Source organism: Dermacentor andersoni, chromosome 6 (genome assembly GCF_023375885.2).
Source record: "Dermacentor andersoni chromosome 6, qqDerAnde1_hic_scaffold, whole genome shotgun sequence".
Taxonomy (NCBI): Eukaryota; Metazoa; Arthropoda; class Arachnida; order Ixodida; family Ixodidae; genus Dermacentor; species Dermacentor andersoni.
The window spans coordinates 39,307,363-39,325,332 of record NC_092819.1 but is presented as its reverse complement, the minus strand read 5'-3'; the positions used below and the strand labels follow the sequence as shown (position 1 = coordinate 39,325,332).

Sequence of the window (17,970 nt, the reverse complement as noted above, 5' to 3'; positions counted from 1 at the left end):
AACACTTCATTAGCGCAAACAAATTTAGTGTTTTTTTTGTGTGTGTGTGTTCCTTTATTTCACTTTAGAGCACAGGGCCCTAAGTTATACCTTATGTTTGTCTCTCTCTAGCACCGAAATATTTCTAGCTATTATTTACTGGGCGATATTTGTGGCTTACTGCAACTGACGCACGTCATTCGTATTTTTTTCTCTCCCAGCATTAGCCACCGACACTTTAAATAAATAGCCCTCTTGCGCTGGTGCTTAGGCTGTACTTTAGCTCCGAGAGAAAAATAAAAGGCGCTGACTGCAACGTGTACTTCTTTCTTTTTCTGCCAAGTTCTCGTGGTTACTATGGCCCTTGAATGCAAACTTTATCTATACAAATGCTTAGCGTCGCCAAATCCTGCGTCTCACTGAAAAAGCCCGCTATGAATAAATGACTTTAAATCAAAAAATTTTCAATCCGCCCCACCGCATGGGCTGCTGGCACCATTTTTAACGCAACGACCCCCGTTTCTGTCAATGCGAACCAGTTTATTGCATTATATCGCTGCAGAATAAGGCTCCGCCGTTTGCTTGCCACTATTCTCTGTATTTCATGTTTGTCGCTTTCTTTCTCTCTCTCTCTCTCTCTTTGATTTTTTTCTTATTTGCCGTAGCCAGCGCTTCAAAGCAAACACGCTCACATTACTAGTTCGCACAGAGTACGAAAGATGGCCTGAGATCATTTCTCTGCCCGTCATTTCGAAACAAGACGGACCGTCAAAGAGGACCTAGTTGGGAATTCCGCGAAGAAAAGAAGCCTTTTGGCGAGTTGAAAAGCGTCGACTCTAAAGCCTACAAAAAAAAAAAAAAAAAGAATGAGTGCCCGCTAACCTCAACCATAGTAGCCCCGAAGAAGACGTTGGGCAAGCGCGCTGATAAGCCCCGATGCTCTGGTCATGGCTTCACGCGCGCCAGTTCGCGTCAGGGCGCTTGCGTAACGCGCAAGCGGCTTAACAGAGGCCTCGCAATGCGCCCTTTGAGCGCAGCTGAAAGCGTTCGGAGCAGTTTCGCCTCAGCACTTGCAGTAACAGTCGATCGGGCCGCAGAATAGCGCCAGTACGAAACCTTTTCTGGGCATCGCGCTCGAGTTACCGCTCGCAGCTTACGGTGGGCCCACGGCTACGATGTACTGGTGCTCAGTGCAAGGTCGTGACGACTGCCGCATTCCAATGGCAGTTGCGCGCAAGAACGGGAATACGCCCACCTATTCCGGGGTTTCGCTAGCCGCGCTTCTGTGCGGGGGATTCTGAAGTGCTCGCTATGCTAAGCGAAGAAAAAGAGAAGGTTACTGAGCATTCTGAGTGCTGAGTTTACTGAGTGCCAACATTGCGAAAGCTCGCGATGTTGGAAGCAGACTTCGCGACACCCTTATGTAGGGCAGTACTAACTGCATGGTTTCCAACTGGAAATAGCTGGAAGCAGCATGCTGCTGACTGCTTTACTAATAGCAAAATTAGAAATTTTTGCTGCAAGAATACAGAGGTAAAAACGACCGAAAAGAAAATGTTGCCGCGTGCCAGCGATGGCACACACTTGCACATGAAAACAATATTTAAAAAAGAAAGATATAAAAAACAAACACGAGTCTCTATCCATAAATCTGACCTAACACACTGAATTCACGTTCGTACTAATGTAGAAGTATTTCACGGCAATAAAAGCTGTTCTTTCATGGCCTAGAACGGGACGCTATGCAAGTACAGCTCTCAGTAACGACTGGTTTGTGCGCCCTTTGTTTGTAGGATAGAAGCCACCGTTATGACGTCAGCGCAGCACCACGTTGACTAAACGACTTCGTCCTCCACCGAGCATGCACGTTAAATTTTAAAAAGAAATTGATTCGTGATGAAACAATCAAGCGATAGTGGACACATATGCATGGTTTCTGCAATCCGTGCCAGCTTGGCCAGAACATACACGCTTGGAACCGTAGTTACTGGGTCTGTAGTAGAGAGTATGGATCTTCTGGCTCTTGGAGAGAGAGATACATGCTTTATTGATGTGTTGGAGAGGTTAGCCTGACTGATGGCCTGACCTGCTACTCCACGTGCTGTGCGATGATTGTGGAACCATCACACCTTAGACCTTGCTTGGAGAGTTTTCAAGATATGTGCCTGACATTATGATGGAAAAATGTAATAGGAGGTCAACTGACCCCGAACGAGTTCGCACAAGTAGAAACACCTCCTTTCCGCTGATGAGCGACACACAGAATCCAATGTTTGGCATAGCATGTCAATTTATGTTCTGGCGAATGCTTGCTGCGCTTTCATTTCCTGCTGATGAACATAAATGTGTGATATATAGCAAAATTCGCACGGAGTGTGTAGGAACTCTACCTGTGAGCCGTTAGCGCGTTAATGCTAGACTTCGCAACGGGAAGAAATGCACAGGAGGGGTTCAGCAGTCCATTTGGTCACGAAAGAGTCGCACAAAAGGGAAGACCGCCATCTACTGTATGGTGCTTGATAGAGCATTCTGTGCACCTTACAGTTCCAGGAGTTGCGGAGAACGCCAGCTTGTTCTCAGCACCTCTGAGGAAGGTCACATTTATTGTCTGGCACGGTTGGTGTGCTGATGTAATATATGCGTTTATGCGAACAGTTCTGCCTCAGGAAGCTCTACGGGCGCTGTTGCTGTGCAGTAGTAATACTAAAAGAAGTTTATCGATATACTAGTAACAACACCAGAAGTGACAACACCTTAGAATACCTCGCACATTTATAAGGAAAACCAACACCCAGCGAGAAAGATTGAACGTCGCACTTATTGGAGTAATGGCACGGCCGTGGAAATCATCACGCTGCATTATTATCGGTAGACCACCGTAGTCTTTCACCTTCTGCACCGCATTTTTCTGAATATGTATTTAGCAAACAGTATCTGCAGAAGATACTGCGAATTCACGTAGAGCATTCACTGCTGCAATGCAGATATTTATCTAACATTTTTATCGTGACCGAATTGTGAAATGAAGTCACCGGAAGCTCCGTACAAGAGTGACATGTAGCTAATATGCACGGCCGCATAGATGGTAATACTGAAATCTGCAGCGCAACTGTTTTGAACATTTTACTGCAGACAGCTGTTGTCAGCTAAGAAATGGTCCGATAGTTTTCGTGCGCCCCTTCATTCAGCTTTAGTTGAAGCATGGCAACGTAACGTAGAAAGCGATGTACGGACAGGTCGTATACATCGAAGAACTGATTTATCGCTTTCAAGCACATAGTTCTAATCGCACTTTTGTTGGATGACACTTGCATGATGTGTTGAGGAAGGTTGCAGATGATCAGATAGTTTTAGCTCAACGTAACTTATGGTCCGGTGCGCTCGCATTTCACCTGATGCAACACTGCAGGCAACTGGGTTCATTTCGCATTTTTATTGTGATGGCAATTATACGAACACCCGAAGCGCGTTTGCACTGATGGGATTGGCGCCGCCACCATCCTGATGTTACGGCATCGGCGCGCATGCGTTCTCAGCGCGGAGAGGGTTAGGAATTCTCCATAGACACGTAGGAGGTTTTGCTGCGGAAGTGACGCAGCCAATTAGAGGCACGATTACGCTCCACTAAATCTTCCTACTAAACTTCGACTTTCCTAGTGAACCACCACCTGTTGTGCCAAGGTGATGTAGAATGAGTTATAAGCGAAGCTTTGGCTGATGTATACTGAAACGGTGCTATCTCTTCGTTTCTCGACGCTCCTCGCTCAGTACATGTACCGGTATCATTTTGTTGACTTATTTTACCAGACTGGGATACTTCTGTTCCCGACTTATTCACTTCTTGCCTCATACTCTGCTTGTCAATCCAACGGACGCGCTCCTGCGAAGTCCCGCCTTTGACGACCAAATCCTGACCATCCAGCGCACCCGTGATTGGGCCGGCAGGCTAGACCTGTCAATCACGTCGTGGGATTAGGTGGGTGCGCGTTTCATCGCGTTTTGCCGTACCCAATAAAAGTATATTCACTCACTCACTCATTAACTTGTTCAATCCATTCTGCGTGATTAGCCAAGCATGTTCGCATAACCAGTGACCCAAGTTGTCCATTCGGGCGTACACCCAGTTTGACATACCTGGAGGCCCACGTCGCTTTATAATCGGTAACAGAGCAGCAGCCACCGCCCACCAAGTCACGGGAAGATTCAAAGAAAGCTTCGCTTTAGCATAAGTTAGCTTATATGACATCAGCACATCAACACCTACGAGACGTCCTAAAGCGAAGCTTTCTTGCTCTTCTCCGGGGATTGTCGTTCGTCGTGTTTTCCCGCCGGGTACATTTGTCGATATCTATTGACAACTTGGGGCGAGTACACAACTTGGTATCTCTCTGGGTATGTGCCACTGGGTACGTATGTGCCCATTCTTGGCCGCTCTCCCAGAGATGGATGTGCCATTGCAACACAAGTGTATGAAGCCTTAAATGACCTAAATGACAACTTCGCCACTGGTCATGGCCATCAATGTCACAACAATGTCGCCTTGTGTCACAATGACACAAGGCGTACGAAGGCCTAAATGCACTAAAGTGAAGCTTTATCTGCCCTGCTTCCGTGGTTCTCCGTTCGTCATCGTCTCCTCGCACAGTAGGGCACGTGATCAGAGAGAAACAGCGAACCTACGCGTGCATTGACAGTAAGGCTTTAGAATTGGGCGCGCGTCACGGGACCCGAAGCGTGTTCTAAATGCTGAGGAACTGGAAGCCAAGAAGGGGCTGGGCGTCTCTCTCGAAAGGCACTTAAATGTTTGTTATACCGCGAAACGCGAAGGTATACTCGTGCGTAAACGAATTACGCAGAGCCAACGCACATGTTCGAATCTAGTAGAACTTCACGTAGACAACTCGTGCGCTCATTTCTCAAAGCACCAGCGTAAGCTTAAGTAAGCTTAAGCACGAACATTACACAAAAGATTCGCTTCACACAAATTTCAACGTGCGCCTTGAATTTGCCTATCGTATTTTTTTTTCTTTTTTTCTAAATGTAGACAACACTGTACGACCGTGCGTACCTTCGTCCTCCTCGTAAACGATGGCAACTGATCGCCACTGCCAGTGGCTCATCAGGGCCACGTAGGCCTCGGCCAGCACGGCGGGGTCCGGGAACAGGTTGAGCGAGTCGTCGTACGCCTCCTGCGCCGGGTCCCAGCGGGTCTCCAGGTGCGGCACGTTCAGGCTGTTGCAGACGTCGCTGACGTGCTCGCTGCTCACCGAAGACATGGGACCGAACACGGCTCCCACACCCCGCAGAAGAAGCCGGCACGCTGTCGGTGACAAAAAACAGAACGGAAGCCCAGTTTTAGTGGGAAGAGGCTCACAGATAAGAAATTGAAGAAACAAGACTGAGGGAAAGTACGGACGAACACAGGAGCTTTGAGTTGAATTCGGGGTTTTTACGTGCCAAAAGCACGATTTCATCGTGAGGCACGAGGTATGGGGGAGATCTCCAGATTAATTTTGACCACTATAGCGGAATCTTTAAGGTGCCCCGAATGCGCGGGACACGGGAGTTTTTCGCATTTCGCCCCCATCGAAATGCCGCCACCGCGGCCACGATTCGAACTCGCGACCTCGTGCTCAGCAGCGCAAACACCATATAGTCGCTAAGCCACCACGGCAGCTAAAGACAGGAGCTTGTCAGCATCAGTTTGTGTCCCTTTGCTGTTACCTATTAAGGTGTCTCACTTGCGAAAGTTTCTAATTGAATCGAATCGAATTTTATTAACCATTCGGGGTAGACCACTGGCTATGGGTTTGCGCTTCTCAGCTTGAGGTCCCGGGTTAAATCCCGGCTGCGGCTGCCACCTTTTTATGGGGTTGAAATGCAAGATCGCTGTTTTGCTTACATTTAGATGTAGGTTAAAGAACCGTGAGAATTATTGTGGAGTCCCCCACTACAACGTTCCTCATAATAAGATCGTAATATTTTGGCGTAAAGCCAAGGAAATTAATTTTAAATTTCTTTATTCAAGTAATACTAGAATCCGATATCGAGCAAAACGTCTAATATTTGTTTTTATGTTTTGTCTGGTTCTAATAGTAGAAAACTGAACGTCGTGGTTAAAGAAATCGTTGATCCGGTGCCCGCAATATCACTGGGATGTCTGTTCAAGTGAGCAGACTGTAAACGAGCAAGGAGTGATAGATCAGCACAGTTTCTTCTTGGTTAACAACGGCTACATCAAGCGGCTGGTGGAGCGTATGCAAGGCAAGCAGTCTCTGGTACTCCTACCGACGACTTCCTGCTTGCCCATAAGCTTACAAGCGCTTATAATCAAAATCAAGTTTAGCCGCTGCAATAGCTCGCTAAATTGCGCGGGAGTGGTCTGTTTGTACATTTATTCATCATGCTGGAGGCAAAAATGCGGACGCAGTTGTCACAGGTACAGTTCTGTGCAGGAATGAACCTCATTCTCTCTCTTTTATATATATATATATATATATATATATATATATATATATATATATATATATATATATATATATATATATATATATATATATATATATATATTTGTGTGTGTGTGTTTCTCTGGTGGAAACTATTACTAGATGAATTACAGGATGAAAATGTTCGGCAGCATGTTACACTCATGTAACACGCGAAGGCGAAGGCCTGCTGCACAAGCGGGTAATGCATTAAGTTATACGATCGGAGGGGTCAGATTTCTTGCAAGACATAACGAGCTGCAATGTCAAGCAAACGTCTGGCGCTGTAGGTCGAGCTTCTCAACAATACATGCAAGCACCTAATACACTACCTAAAGGTTCTCTCGTTCTCTCTCTCTTTCTGTCTTTCTTTCCGTTTTTCTTTCTTTCTCTCTTTCTTTCTTTCTTTCTTTCTTTCTTTCTTTCTTTCTTTCGTTTGCTCATTCATATTCAGCCATTGCACCTTTGCTTGCTTACGGGCGTAAGAGCCATTCCTGATGTTGATATTTTTTGCTTCAGAGGACTATCCCCCGCTTTTTTTGGGTATGAGCCATTGCAACGAGTCACTTAATACCTTCGCCTTAAAATTAACGCTTCGTTGAGTCAAAGGCCTCGCGCAATGGAGGCCTTTGTCAACCGCGCCGGAGTCACTGGAGATGAGTTGGACACCAAGGACAATCTGACAACTTATAACGATCTCGTTAAGGCCTTTTACCTTAGTCGCCAAACCTTCCCCCAGCCGCACCCCAAGTTCAGCCGGGCGCAGGCTACCACCCTGCGTCTGCTACAAACAAACACGTACCCTTCACCCGCCCGCGTCCACCTTATAATTCCAGACGTGTACACTACCCCCAACTGCCGGTGCTGTGGCATTCACCCAGCTACGCTTCCGCATATGCTGCGGGAGTGCCCAGCACCGTACACACAGACTAACACCACGACTCTCTCGTCGAGGTTGCATGAGGCTCTGCGGAGCTCCGCCCTCGACGACCAAACCTGGGCGACCCAGCACGCCCGTGAGGATGCGGCGAGGCAAGCCCTCGACGTCCCTTCATGGGAGGCTTAGGCCCGGCCATCATAAAGTGCTGGTTGTACAATAAACGTTTATTCATCCTCCTCCTTGAGTCAAAGGTGTTGTTCACCACGACACCCCCGATACCGTCTTCTTTCTTTGCATTTACAGTCTCTCGATACTCTCAACGAATACAAGGCGTGCGTACTCACTGTCCCTGACCGCTTCGTAGCTGTCGTCCTCCGGCAGTAGTTCGACGAGCGGAAGCAAGTCTGGCTCCATGTTTATACTCGAATCCTCGTTGACGACGTCCACGGCTGCTTGGAACAAGATGGCGTCCTCCTTTGTCTCAAACAGAGCCCCTACCATATGGAAAGGAGCATAGAAGAGAGAGAGAAGCAAGAAGAAAGGGCGTTAGTCATATTGCGTAGTCATGCAAGCAATCATTTTCCAAGGGCCGAGATTTAATCCCGCGCCCTAGGCCTTAGCCACTATTCGAGCACAGCATATAAAGGAAATACTATTTCCACTGAGTCGCCATTGTCGGTGGCTCAGTACGCAACGAATAATCAACAATAGGCCATCGGCCATAATATTCTCATGACGGGTGGCCATCACAGCGACACTAAAGCGGCATCGCTAAGCTGGAAGCATGCAAAGATATTTTGGCACATTCTTTTTTACCTTTAAGGAAGAAATAGAATGTACCATGAAGGTGATTTAAGCCTGTAGGTAGTGAGGAGTTTCCGTGGCCCCTTACCCACCAATTTTTTGTTTTACAACCGACGGCGGGCACATAAAGAACTGCCACTTACCGATCATATCGAGATCTGTACTAAGCTCGTAAGTTTGCTGCATCTTTGTGAAGTATTTGGCCAGAATACCTTACTGTTCGTATGTGGAATGATGTAGAGTTGTTTACCTCGGTTATTCTAGATACCAGTTGTGGCAAGCGCTTAATCAACGTGGAGAGGTTCTGGCATTTACCTCATGAACAACAACAAGACTGAGAAATCATAATGACAGGATTACTATATTAGCGTCTGCATTGTTACCTGTGTGCCACAAAATTTAAAGAAAGAAAGCATAGCGCCTTACATTTTTCAAATTTAGGCTAAGGATATATTTCACGAAGGAAAAGCTATCAGATCTAAACCGCAGTTATAAGTTAACGCACATGAAAAAGTATAAAGAATCGGATAAGCCTTGTTCTGTCCAAAAGAGAACGACCACTGAAAAGGCAAGCTCACGTCAGTTTGAGTCATAAAAAACAGTTGTCTGCCGAGTAAACCCCATTCACGCATCCTAGCAGGGTACATGTGAAGTAAAGCTAAACATTTCCCTATTTAAACGCGAGTCATCAATCTGAAAGCCAGCTTTAGTGTACTGTGTTTTACATTGCGCCCTATAGTACTTCCCAATTCGACAGCAAGAAAAAAATAAGTTTCCGATGTCTCCAGAGCGAGGATTTAGATGTCCCTAATCCCACCCAATGCCATGACGACCTGCACACGGCCTTAAATCCTCGCACACAACAACGACGTCCCATCGGCGATTAAAAGTTTCAGAGTGAAATCCCAAACTTGTACCGACTGTTCCACAAGTGATAATCTTTAATTTGTTTGCTGTCGATTGCAAGGTAGAAACCGAAGCTTGGAAGCTTAGCTCGTTTTTTTCGACAGAGTTCTCTAATGAGTGCAAAGCGACATGCTGTGAGCTGACATTACACAAGTATTCCGTTGGATGTAGAGCTCAAGGATTTCGAATCACTGGCCTTCTAAAGCAAAATGGTGAATTTGTTCACCTTGCGGGTGAAATGTTATATTGTTCTTGATCTCTATTTTTAAGTGCCGTGTTGTGTGAAGTGCTTTGGTTTGCGAATAATGTTGAAGCTTGTGTTTTGAATATGAGCAACCGAGAAAAACTCGGTGCCCTTCCACTCTGTGAAGAAGGATGACCAGCGAAGCTGTGTATGTGGGCCCCTTAATGGTGAACTGCACCTCCGCCGCGGGTCGGGCCACTATTGCACTAACTTCGGGATCGGTCCACGTGTGGGAAGTGCTTGACGCCTACTTACCTCCGCCGCGGGTGGGCCCGGCTTTGCACTATCTTCGGCATCTGCCATGTATGGGGAGTTTTTGCTTACCACGCCAACGACACGAAAATTTCCTTGGACGGCAGAGATATACAGCTTCGTTGTAATACATGCCAGTGATACAGCATTTTTGGGCGGGACGGGGTGGAAGGGGGGGGGGGGGACGAACTAAGCATAGTCGAGGCGTGAGGAAACGAAGATAGGTGACAAAGAGAAAGGAAATGAAAATGTGGTTCAAGCGAGTAGGATCACATATCGCAACAGCGAACTAGTCACCGCCTCACTGTCGGTGTACACCACAAAGTTCCGTGCACTCACTGGCTAAAGCAATTATCACATAAATTGAAAAAAAAATATATATCACCGCCCAAGCACTCTGTACAGATGGTTAACCAGCGAAGCTGAAAAGTGCGGCCCCGGTGTTTATCGCTGGGTTAACCCGACGGTTCATTAAACGACGGCTTGGTAGGCTACCGCTTCCTCGGTACGAAGTTGCTGCTTGCGCTCGGCTGCTCGAGCCTGTTCTTGTGCCCGAGCTGCAGCATGGGCACGGCTTAGACGGTCTCGTTCACAGTTCTGCTCGCGGCGCTGCTCGTCGAAAGTTGCCTGCTCCTCAGGAGTACGTATGGCTCGTGGCCTACCCATTTCGTAGCTGGAGAGAAACTGCTGCGCGCGCGCTCGGCTGCGACAGAGAGCAACGACATCGCTATTGGCGCAGACAATTATCGTGTGCCTCTCTTTCACTTTTTTTCGCGCATGCGCATGAGGTTACGACGGAGGAGTTTTCGGCGTACAGGCGACAGATGGACAGACGAATCGGCTAGCCATGTACCGCTTCGTTGTAAAAATAACTGCCCAAGCACTCTGTACAGATGGTTAACCAGCGAAGCTGAAACATGAGGCCCCGATGTTTACCACTGACTTAATCCCAACGGTTCCATAAACGACGGCTTGATAGGCTGCCGAATCCTCGGTACTCAGTTGCTGCTTGTGATCGGCTGCACGAGCCTATTCTTGTGCCCGGGCTGTAGCATCGGTACGGCGTAGACAAGCTGCTTGTCGGTTCTGCTCGTGGCGTTGCTGATCGAAAGCTGCCTTCTCCTCAGGAGTACGATGACACATTGCCTGCCCATTACGGAGCCGAGAGAAATTGCTGCGCGCATGTCCAGCTGTGATGGAGAGCAACGACGCCATTGCTAGCGCAGCCAATCGCGCGCCTCTCTTTCTCTGTATTTTCTCGCAACTACATGGGGTTGCGCCGGAGGAGTTTTCGGCATACAGGCGACAGACGGACGGACGGACGAATTCGCTAGCCACATACAGCTTCTTTATTACTGGTTCGCTGTAATAAAAAGGGCCTTTCATTTTGTTCTGTGTCACCTTGTGTTATGTATCTTCATGCGCCTTCTTTTCTTAATTTTTTTAAGTCTTTACTTTTATTAAGAAAGAGTTGTAGGTACCACCTATATGGGACCAACATCTCCAAACAATCCCTTAATTATAAGAAAGAACCGTAAAATTTCGCCTAATGGTAAAGCATTAAAGCCCCCCCTCTCCCACTCCGCAAAAGAAGACGGGGAAAGGACGCGTCAGTTTACGACCATGTAACTAACTGGTAAATACCTAATATCGCAATTCTGTAAAATGAATGCGGTGGGACATCTGAAACGGTGCAGTTTACTTATTATACACAGCGCTCTGAATTAAGCGATTAACTTGTCTGGGAATTTCGCAAAACGCGCGAAAACAATGCAAATAATGTCACATACGCTGCAATATAATGTATAACATCTGTTCGTTTTACACAAAGCAACAGATAGCTTCACAATATTGAGAGGGCTTCTTTTTGGTGCAGTAACTACACAGTTGTAAACTAGTGTGCTTCAATGTTCTTTTTCTATTATGCAATACTTCTGCAGATTAATTAGAGGCTCAAAATCAAAATAGTGCTTCCTACAGTCAGTGTAATGCCGGTTTCTCGCCTAAATGCAACGGTCCGCAGGCTAGGTTAGCTGGGAGCAGAGTAGCTCCTGCCTAAAAGTGTCAGCAAAATAACATTTCATCTCACATATCGCACCAACCTTTTCGCGAGTTGCACTCCTAAAGAGAACACAACTTCCGAACGCCCTCTCTATAATCCAAAAATTGTGAGAAACTCACCAGAAGGCGAGAGCTCTATCAAAATCCTTGAAACTATGTGATTTCTTATCCATATGCCATGGTCCTATAGTTATTTTTTTTGTTCATTTCTTTTCTGCCAAGCTGCAGATTCGGAGAATTCACTCGAAAAAAGATAAATCAACGTTACGTGAGAGCCACTGCAAAGCCAGATAGCAAAGTGTGCGGGAGCTGCAGGCTTGTTTCGAGAAAAACGGCACGCAGAAAGTTTAAACGGCCAAGTAGCATACGCCCTAACGGGCAAAGAAAGATGTGGAAGAGAAAATAACGTCACCACCCGTTCAGAGCCATTAATAAAATTCAATTACGGGCCTCCGTTTGAACGTCGAGGACATTCACCGGCGGCGGCGGAGGCAATAAATCTGTAGCAACTTTGAAACGATCCGCAGGTGTACGGGGAACTAGGCGGAGAACACCTACAGACGACCATCGACGAACTGTATAAAAAAAAGAACGGAAACGAAGATTAAAGAAAAGCTAGAGGGAACGAGAGGTAGCGGTAAATGGTAGGCGTTTACTGCAGCGTTCGTCGTCGAGGAAACGCCAAGGTACCATTTCGAAAGGGGCGCAGACAGAAGCCAGCTTTCGATGGTCTCGAGCAAGAACAGCGGGTGCAAATGGCTAGAGGACAAACACCAATTCAAAAGAGCGTATAGACGATAACGAGTGAAAGAGTAATCCACCTGTGACAGGAGCAAAGAGGGATATAGTTGGGAGTGGAGGGGAGGGGGTAGCTTGTGGAAATGGAGAGAGACGATTTGTTTTTTGTTTGTTTTTTACTTTATTCCTTTTTTTTGGGGGGGGGGGGGGGAGGGGGGAGGAGTGGCAGACGCTAGACAATAAGATAACTGTTCATTGCCGAATCCATCGGAATGAAACATCGTGAAACAGAACCACGTGAGCTTTCATATATCGTACAGAACGCCGAACGAGTCAAATAAAATGAAATGGCTTTTTTTATATTAGTCGTGTGGGAGGAGCGTCTGGTTATTGCCCAAGTTCGTTTACTCTTCGTCTTCTCGTTTTTTGCTAAACGTAACTGTGATAAAGAGAAAGAAGTAAATGAATTATAACGCCGAAGGAAAAAAAAACGGACTGCCGCAGCAGATCGGGGCGGCCACGGAAACGACGAAGTTGGCCGTATAGCGGAAACAGGGAAGAGGCACGAAACAAGGCGCAGAACTGCGAGTAAAATACGTTTCGCGGCACTTTCTTCCAGACACGCAGCTTTTACTTAAACTACACGCCAGGGAAAGGGGCGCTCCCATGCCTACCGTTCGCATGCTGTGCATTTTTCTTTTCGCTTTTCCCAGTTTTCCCTCTCTGTTTCCCCACCTCCCTCACGACTGTCCCTGTTTTCTTCCCAACGCAACGGCGCGTGCACTTCTTCCCAATTTCTTTTTTTGACGCTTCTAAACACGGGCGGCCACCCGTATATATATATACTCACAGTACCGAAGAATAAGCAGCGAGGCTTCGGGTAAACCCGATTTCTTCCTCCGTAACCCTAACGTTCTTCCTTTCTTTCTTCTTTTCTTTTTTTCACCAGGCTTAGTTTGGCGCGGCGGGCCCATGTCGTTGTCTCCTGGGCGCAATTTGCCGAACCCGGCTTCTGCCGCTGCTGCTTCGCTGCGGAACAAAATGGACTCGGGGCACGCCGCCGACGCCAGTCTCCATCGCGCGGGCCGGTGTGTGTATAGCGCGGCGACGGAATAGCGTAGGGCGCCTTCGGCGTTCCCTCAACGTATAGCGCACCGCGTTCGCCCGCCGCCGCTGCGAAAAGTTCCGCTCGTATAGATCGACTGAGCCGCCGGTGCAGAGTCAATGGCTTTTCCCCCCCATTCCCTCGGCGATCCTTTTCTCATCTCCCCGGCTAGGCGTTTCCTCGAGGAGATTTGTGCCGCTCCCTTGCTCTACTGTGCGAGCGTGGCCGCCGGCGTCTAACGAAAGGGAAGGAGATAAAAGCAAATGTGCTGAAAGACGTGTGCATGTGTGCGGACCGTGTATGTCTCTGTAGGTTTGACCGGCGGCGACGCTCCTGGAAAAAAACATGTGCCTCGTAATCCCGTCAGTGGAAACGGGCCGTGAAGGCCGCGCCTGCTGTCCCTCCGTTCCTTTCTCTCTGAGTGAAGGCTTCCAAGAGCTGCTGGGCTACAGGTTTTTAAGTGAGGGCTCGGCGATAAAACTAATTGAGAACATCTCCTGAGCCGACTGGGCGGTCAAGGCTTTTAACTGGTGTCTGCGCTCCTTTGGCTACTTTCACGTGCTCATTGATTGCGAATATGTTCGAAATTAATGAGGAAATATGAATATTACGAATATATTCGCAATATCTATCTATCTATCTATCTATCTATCTATCTATCTATCTATCTATCTATCTATCTATCTATCTATCTATCTATCTATCTATCTATCTATCTATCTATCTATCTATCTATCTATCTATCTATCTATCTATCTAGCTAGCTAGCTAGCTAGCTATCTCCTGTGAATTTGGGTCTTTGGGTCGACCATGGTCGAATAGGTGGCGCGTCGGGCTGCTGTGCTGAGGAAACAAAGTTCGAAACCAACCGCTGTGCCAACACTGGATACGTGGCGCTCTGTGCCTATGTGCCGCTCTTAAAACGAGCCTCTCAAGAGCCAACTCGGGTCCCTAGGGATGCAGGAGTGGGTATGAGTGTGCACCGCTCTTCAAAACGCCCTTTCACACTGGCTTGATGCGCTGCGTATGTGCAACTCAGTCTGCGCTGCTCTTTAATGATCCTCTTTGATACCAGCTTGGGTCACCGGCTATGTGACAGCAGATGTGTGCCGCTGTTCAATGAACGACTTTGACGCCGACTTCCGTAACCAGGTGATTGCCCTAGCGAATGTGCCGCTCTATAATGACAAAACAGATCCTTTTAATGTTCTCCGACGCTCGGCGGAATCTAACCAGCGCCGAACGTGGACTTTGCGGCGAAGTTGATGGACGGCACAGCGTGTCCAGTGAGAAGCTTGGTGCAGCAGCAACAGTACAGTGGCAGAGGAGAACCCGGCTGCATTTCGACTAGCCGATTCTATCTTTCGAAAAACCTTCGCGATTTCTCCCGTGCTGTGAAGAATCGAGCCCACTTCGCACGGATTCCTTAAGGACCGCAGCCCGACGCTTTGGAAAGCTGCGCCACAAACTGCGCTGGGTAAGTGCTGCCTTTCAATGAACTTCTTTCACGTCGAGTGGCTAACCGGACACTTAATCTGGTTAACCGCTCTTCCTTTCGCCTCTTGTTTTCCTTTCTTCCTTCCTTCCTTTCAGGTCAGTGTTTTAGCGAGCTGCGCCATGAAGGCACTGGGTTCGTGTCACTGTTCGATGAAACTCTCGTCAACTTCGGTCACTGAGTATGCCCCACTAAGCGTTCGGTACAGAGAGAAAAGGATTCTCCGCGGTCGCGCGCACCAGTGCGCCACGCATCTCGGAGGCTACGCGTGAGCTTCTAAGCAGACAGCAGCCCGGCTGCCGCACGATGCGTTCCGCAGCGTATGCACTAGCACGCCACGCATATCGGAGGCCATGAGACGCGCAGGCTTCGCGGAAGCCCCTCTATATGGCGCGGAGTGTTCGTAGGGAGTTTTATCATTTGTTTTGAAGAAATGCTAAGGAACACCGGTGAAAAGAAATGTCCGGCTAAAATGTGCAAATATCTGTACTTCAAGAGCGTGTGCGCGGAATGGAAGAAGAGGTCAAGAATGTTGGCAACCAAGTAAAAAGTAATTGAAAGTGTAAATACGCGACCAGGAGTCATGAAAAAGAAAGTGAGAGAAAGAGACTGCAAATTGGATGCAAAGAATGCAAAGAAAAAAAAGCCACAGAGATTTACAAAAGCGTCGATAAAGAAATCGGGAAGTAAAATCGGCATGAGAACGCAAAGGGGAGTGGTTTGCTATTTGAGGCCCCAGCTGGCTGGGTGAGGACAAAAACATACGGGTTCAACTATGCGCCAGAGGGTGTCGCATGTGTCTGCTGCGAAAAAAGAAAAGACCGGAAACGACACGGCAAATCGCAATGAAATGCCGAGATATTCAACCATTAGGACCCGTAGGGAGTGTCCACATTCCAGTAGCGTTGGGATTCAGACAAGATGGAAGAATCAACTGGTCGCCAGTCCAGACAAGTAAGATACGTATTGGCAGAAAAAGACCGGGGAAGAGATTGATAAAGCCGAAATCATTGCACAGTGATAATGGTATAATATAGTGATGGAGGTTTTAAAAACCTTGGTTAAGATTGAAACCACGTACACGCAGCGCTAGGTGGTGACAAATCTAGTAAAGCCTGAATAAATCAAGCATGCTTGGTGACTACATGCGCCTCCACTCCGTTCCAAAAGCGATCTCAATAATAATAATAATAATAATAATAATAATAATAATAATAATAATAATAATAATAATAATAATAGTAGTAGTAATAGTAATATACGAAGCCCATCCGCGGCAATACAAAGCCTCGTATATAATGCGTTTCTACGGTGCCAATACGTTGTGTCGCTCAATTGTTTCAATGTCAATGCTAAGCGCATTCCCGTTGACCGTCATCGTATGGTCGATTCTCCCGAGCTATTAAAGTGGGTAATAGCTACAACCATCTTAAAGCCGTTCAGCTTAAACGTCTCCTAGATTTAAAACTTCGGCCCATCTTTGGAGAACTCAATGCAGACCTCCTAAATGAAATCCATACTAACGTACCACGTTCGCAATCTCCACAGTTTTGGAATTCCGGCCGTCGACGCAGTAAGGGTTTCTGACGAACCTACATTCTCTGTATGGCGCCGCCCAAGAATATTTTCGAGAACTTCGCTGCGACGTTCCCGGGTGTCCCTGCATTTGAAGTGCGGATCGCGATTTGCGCTGAAGCGCTTGCCCAATTTAATGAGGAGAAGCTCGGAAAAGGTTGACTGCACTTGAAACGGCATTCTACAGATCCACTCCCTTTTATCCGGTCTTGTAGTGTGCAACCGAATGATTCACGCACGCTTCAATACTTGAGTTGCGTGCGTCAAGCACTATCCTTCCGAGCAAAAAACGCGCACTCTGCATCAAAATTTTATCGTAAAAGTTAGCCCTACTTGCAGATTCCTTTCTTAAGTCGCATCGAGAATTTATAGGAATAATGGGCGTGAGGTGCTAGCCTATACATATATATAGCTTCTTATAGTGTTGTAAGCTTCAACTGCCCTAACCAGCGATTTAATTTTAAAGCCTTCGTACGCGTTTGATGATAGCGTCGGCACACTGCATACGGGGTTTAGAAGATACCCTGAATTAGTACTAAATGAGGCTCATAGTTATAAAACGCCGGACATGTGCTCAGAGCACAGAAAGCTATCACGTGTGGGCCACGTCTCTCGATTATCCGCATGCTCTGCATAATCAAAGACGGTTCAGCACATGACTCCATGAGGGCGCGTTACATAGAAAACTAACGAAACACTTGTATGAATGATACGTCCGTGGTCCGCTGCTGCATTGAACATCAGTTACTCGACTGTAGCTTAGAATTCTCATGCATTTTGGCAAATTCATTCGTAGTCTAATTTTGGCGTGAAAATGTATTTTCACAAGCTGGCGCCGTTTATATAAAAAGCGAACCGGTCTGCTCTGAATCGACGGAATTACAATCGACCCTCTTTCCTTTCCTCTCGTTATTTCAATGATTTCGCGTCATTTGAGCCACGACTGACTACCAAGCTGCTCGCTGGACAGTTATCGTGTGGGTCAGCGGGATTTCCTCTTCCCTGTAAATCGACATCTCTCCCTTTCTCTTACACTCCGCAACGGGCTCTTGGGAATACGTGTCAGCGCTTGATCGACAGCGCCGGGGAAGTTACAACACCTGCCTTTGGAGCTCTCACTTTAGCAATTTAGCACTTTGGTGGGCGTTTTTGTTCCCCTTAGTGACATTATATTTCATACTACTCCTCTTAACTGTCCTTTTTTCACTCACAACGTAAGATGAGAAGTCGGAGACTTGCATAAGTATTTCCTTTGCATGCTATAATACTTTTAACTTGAAAAAAAATAATGAGACGGACGATAAGATAGGTAATTGCTGTCCGCGGGAGAGTAACACGAGGCTGCAAAGGAAATCCATAAGGACTTTTTACAATAGAGAAGCTTCACAACTGAAGAATGATGACAATCATCAATTGTCGTGTCTTGGTCGCTCCCCTATATTCTAG

General features: G+C 47.1%; 1 protein-coding gene across 1 annotated transcript in view; it reads right to left on the bottom strand.

Annotated features, from left to right (window-relative positions):
- The window catches only part of LOC126521931 (glutamate receptor ionotropic, kainate 2-like), a 105,138-nt gene that overhangs the window by 63,293 nt on the left and 23,875 nt on the right, over positions 1–17,970 (bottom strand). Inside the window, exons 2-3 of the mRNA XM_050170676.3 lie at positions 7,689–7,838; positions 5,048–5,299 (exon numbers count right to left, since the gene is read on the bottom strand). Coding sequence (XP_050026633.2) covers positions 5,048–5,299; positions 7,689–7,838 — 402 coding nt within the window. The remainder of the gene's footprint in view (positions 1–5,047; positions 5,300–7,688; positions 7,839–17,970) is intronic.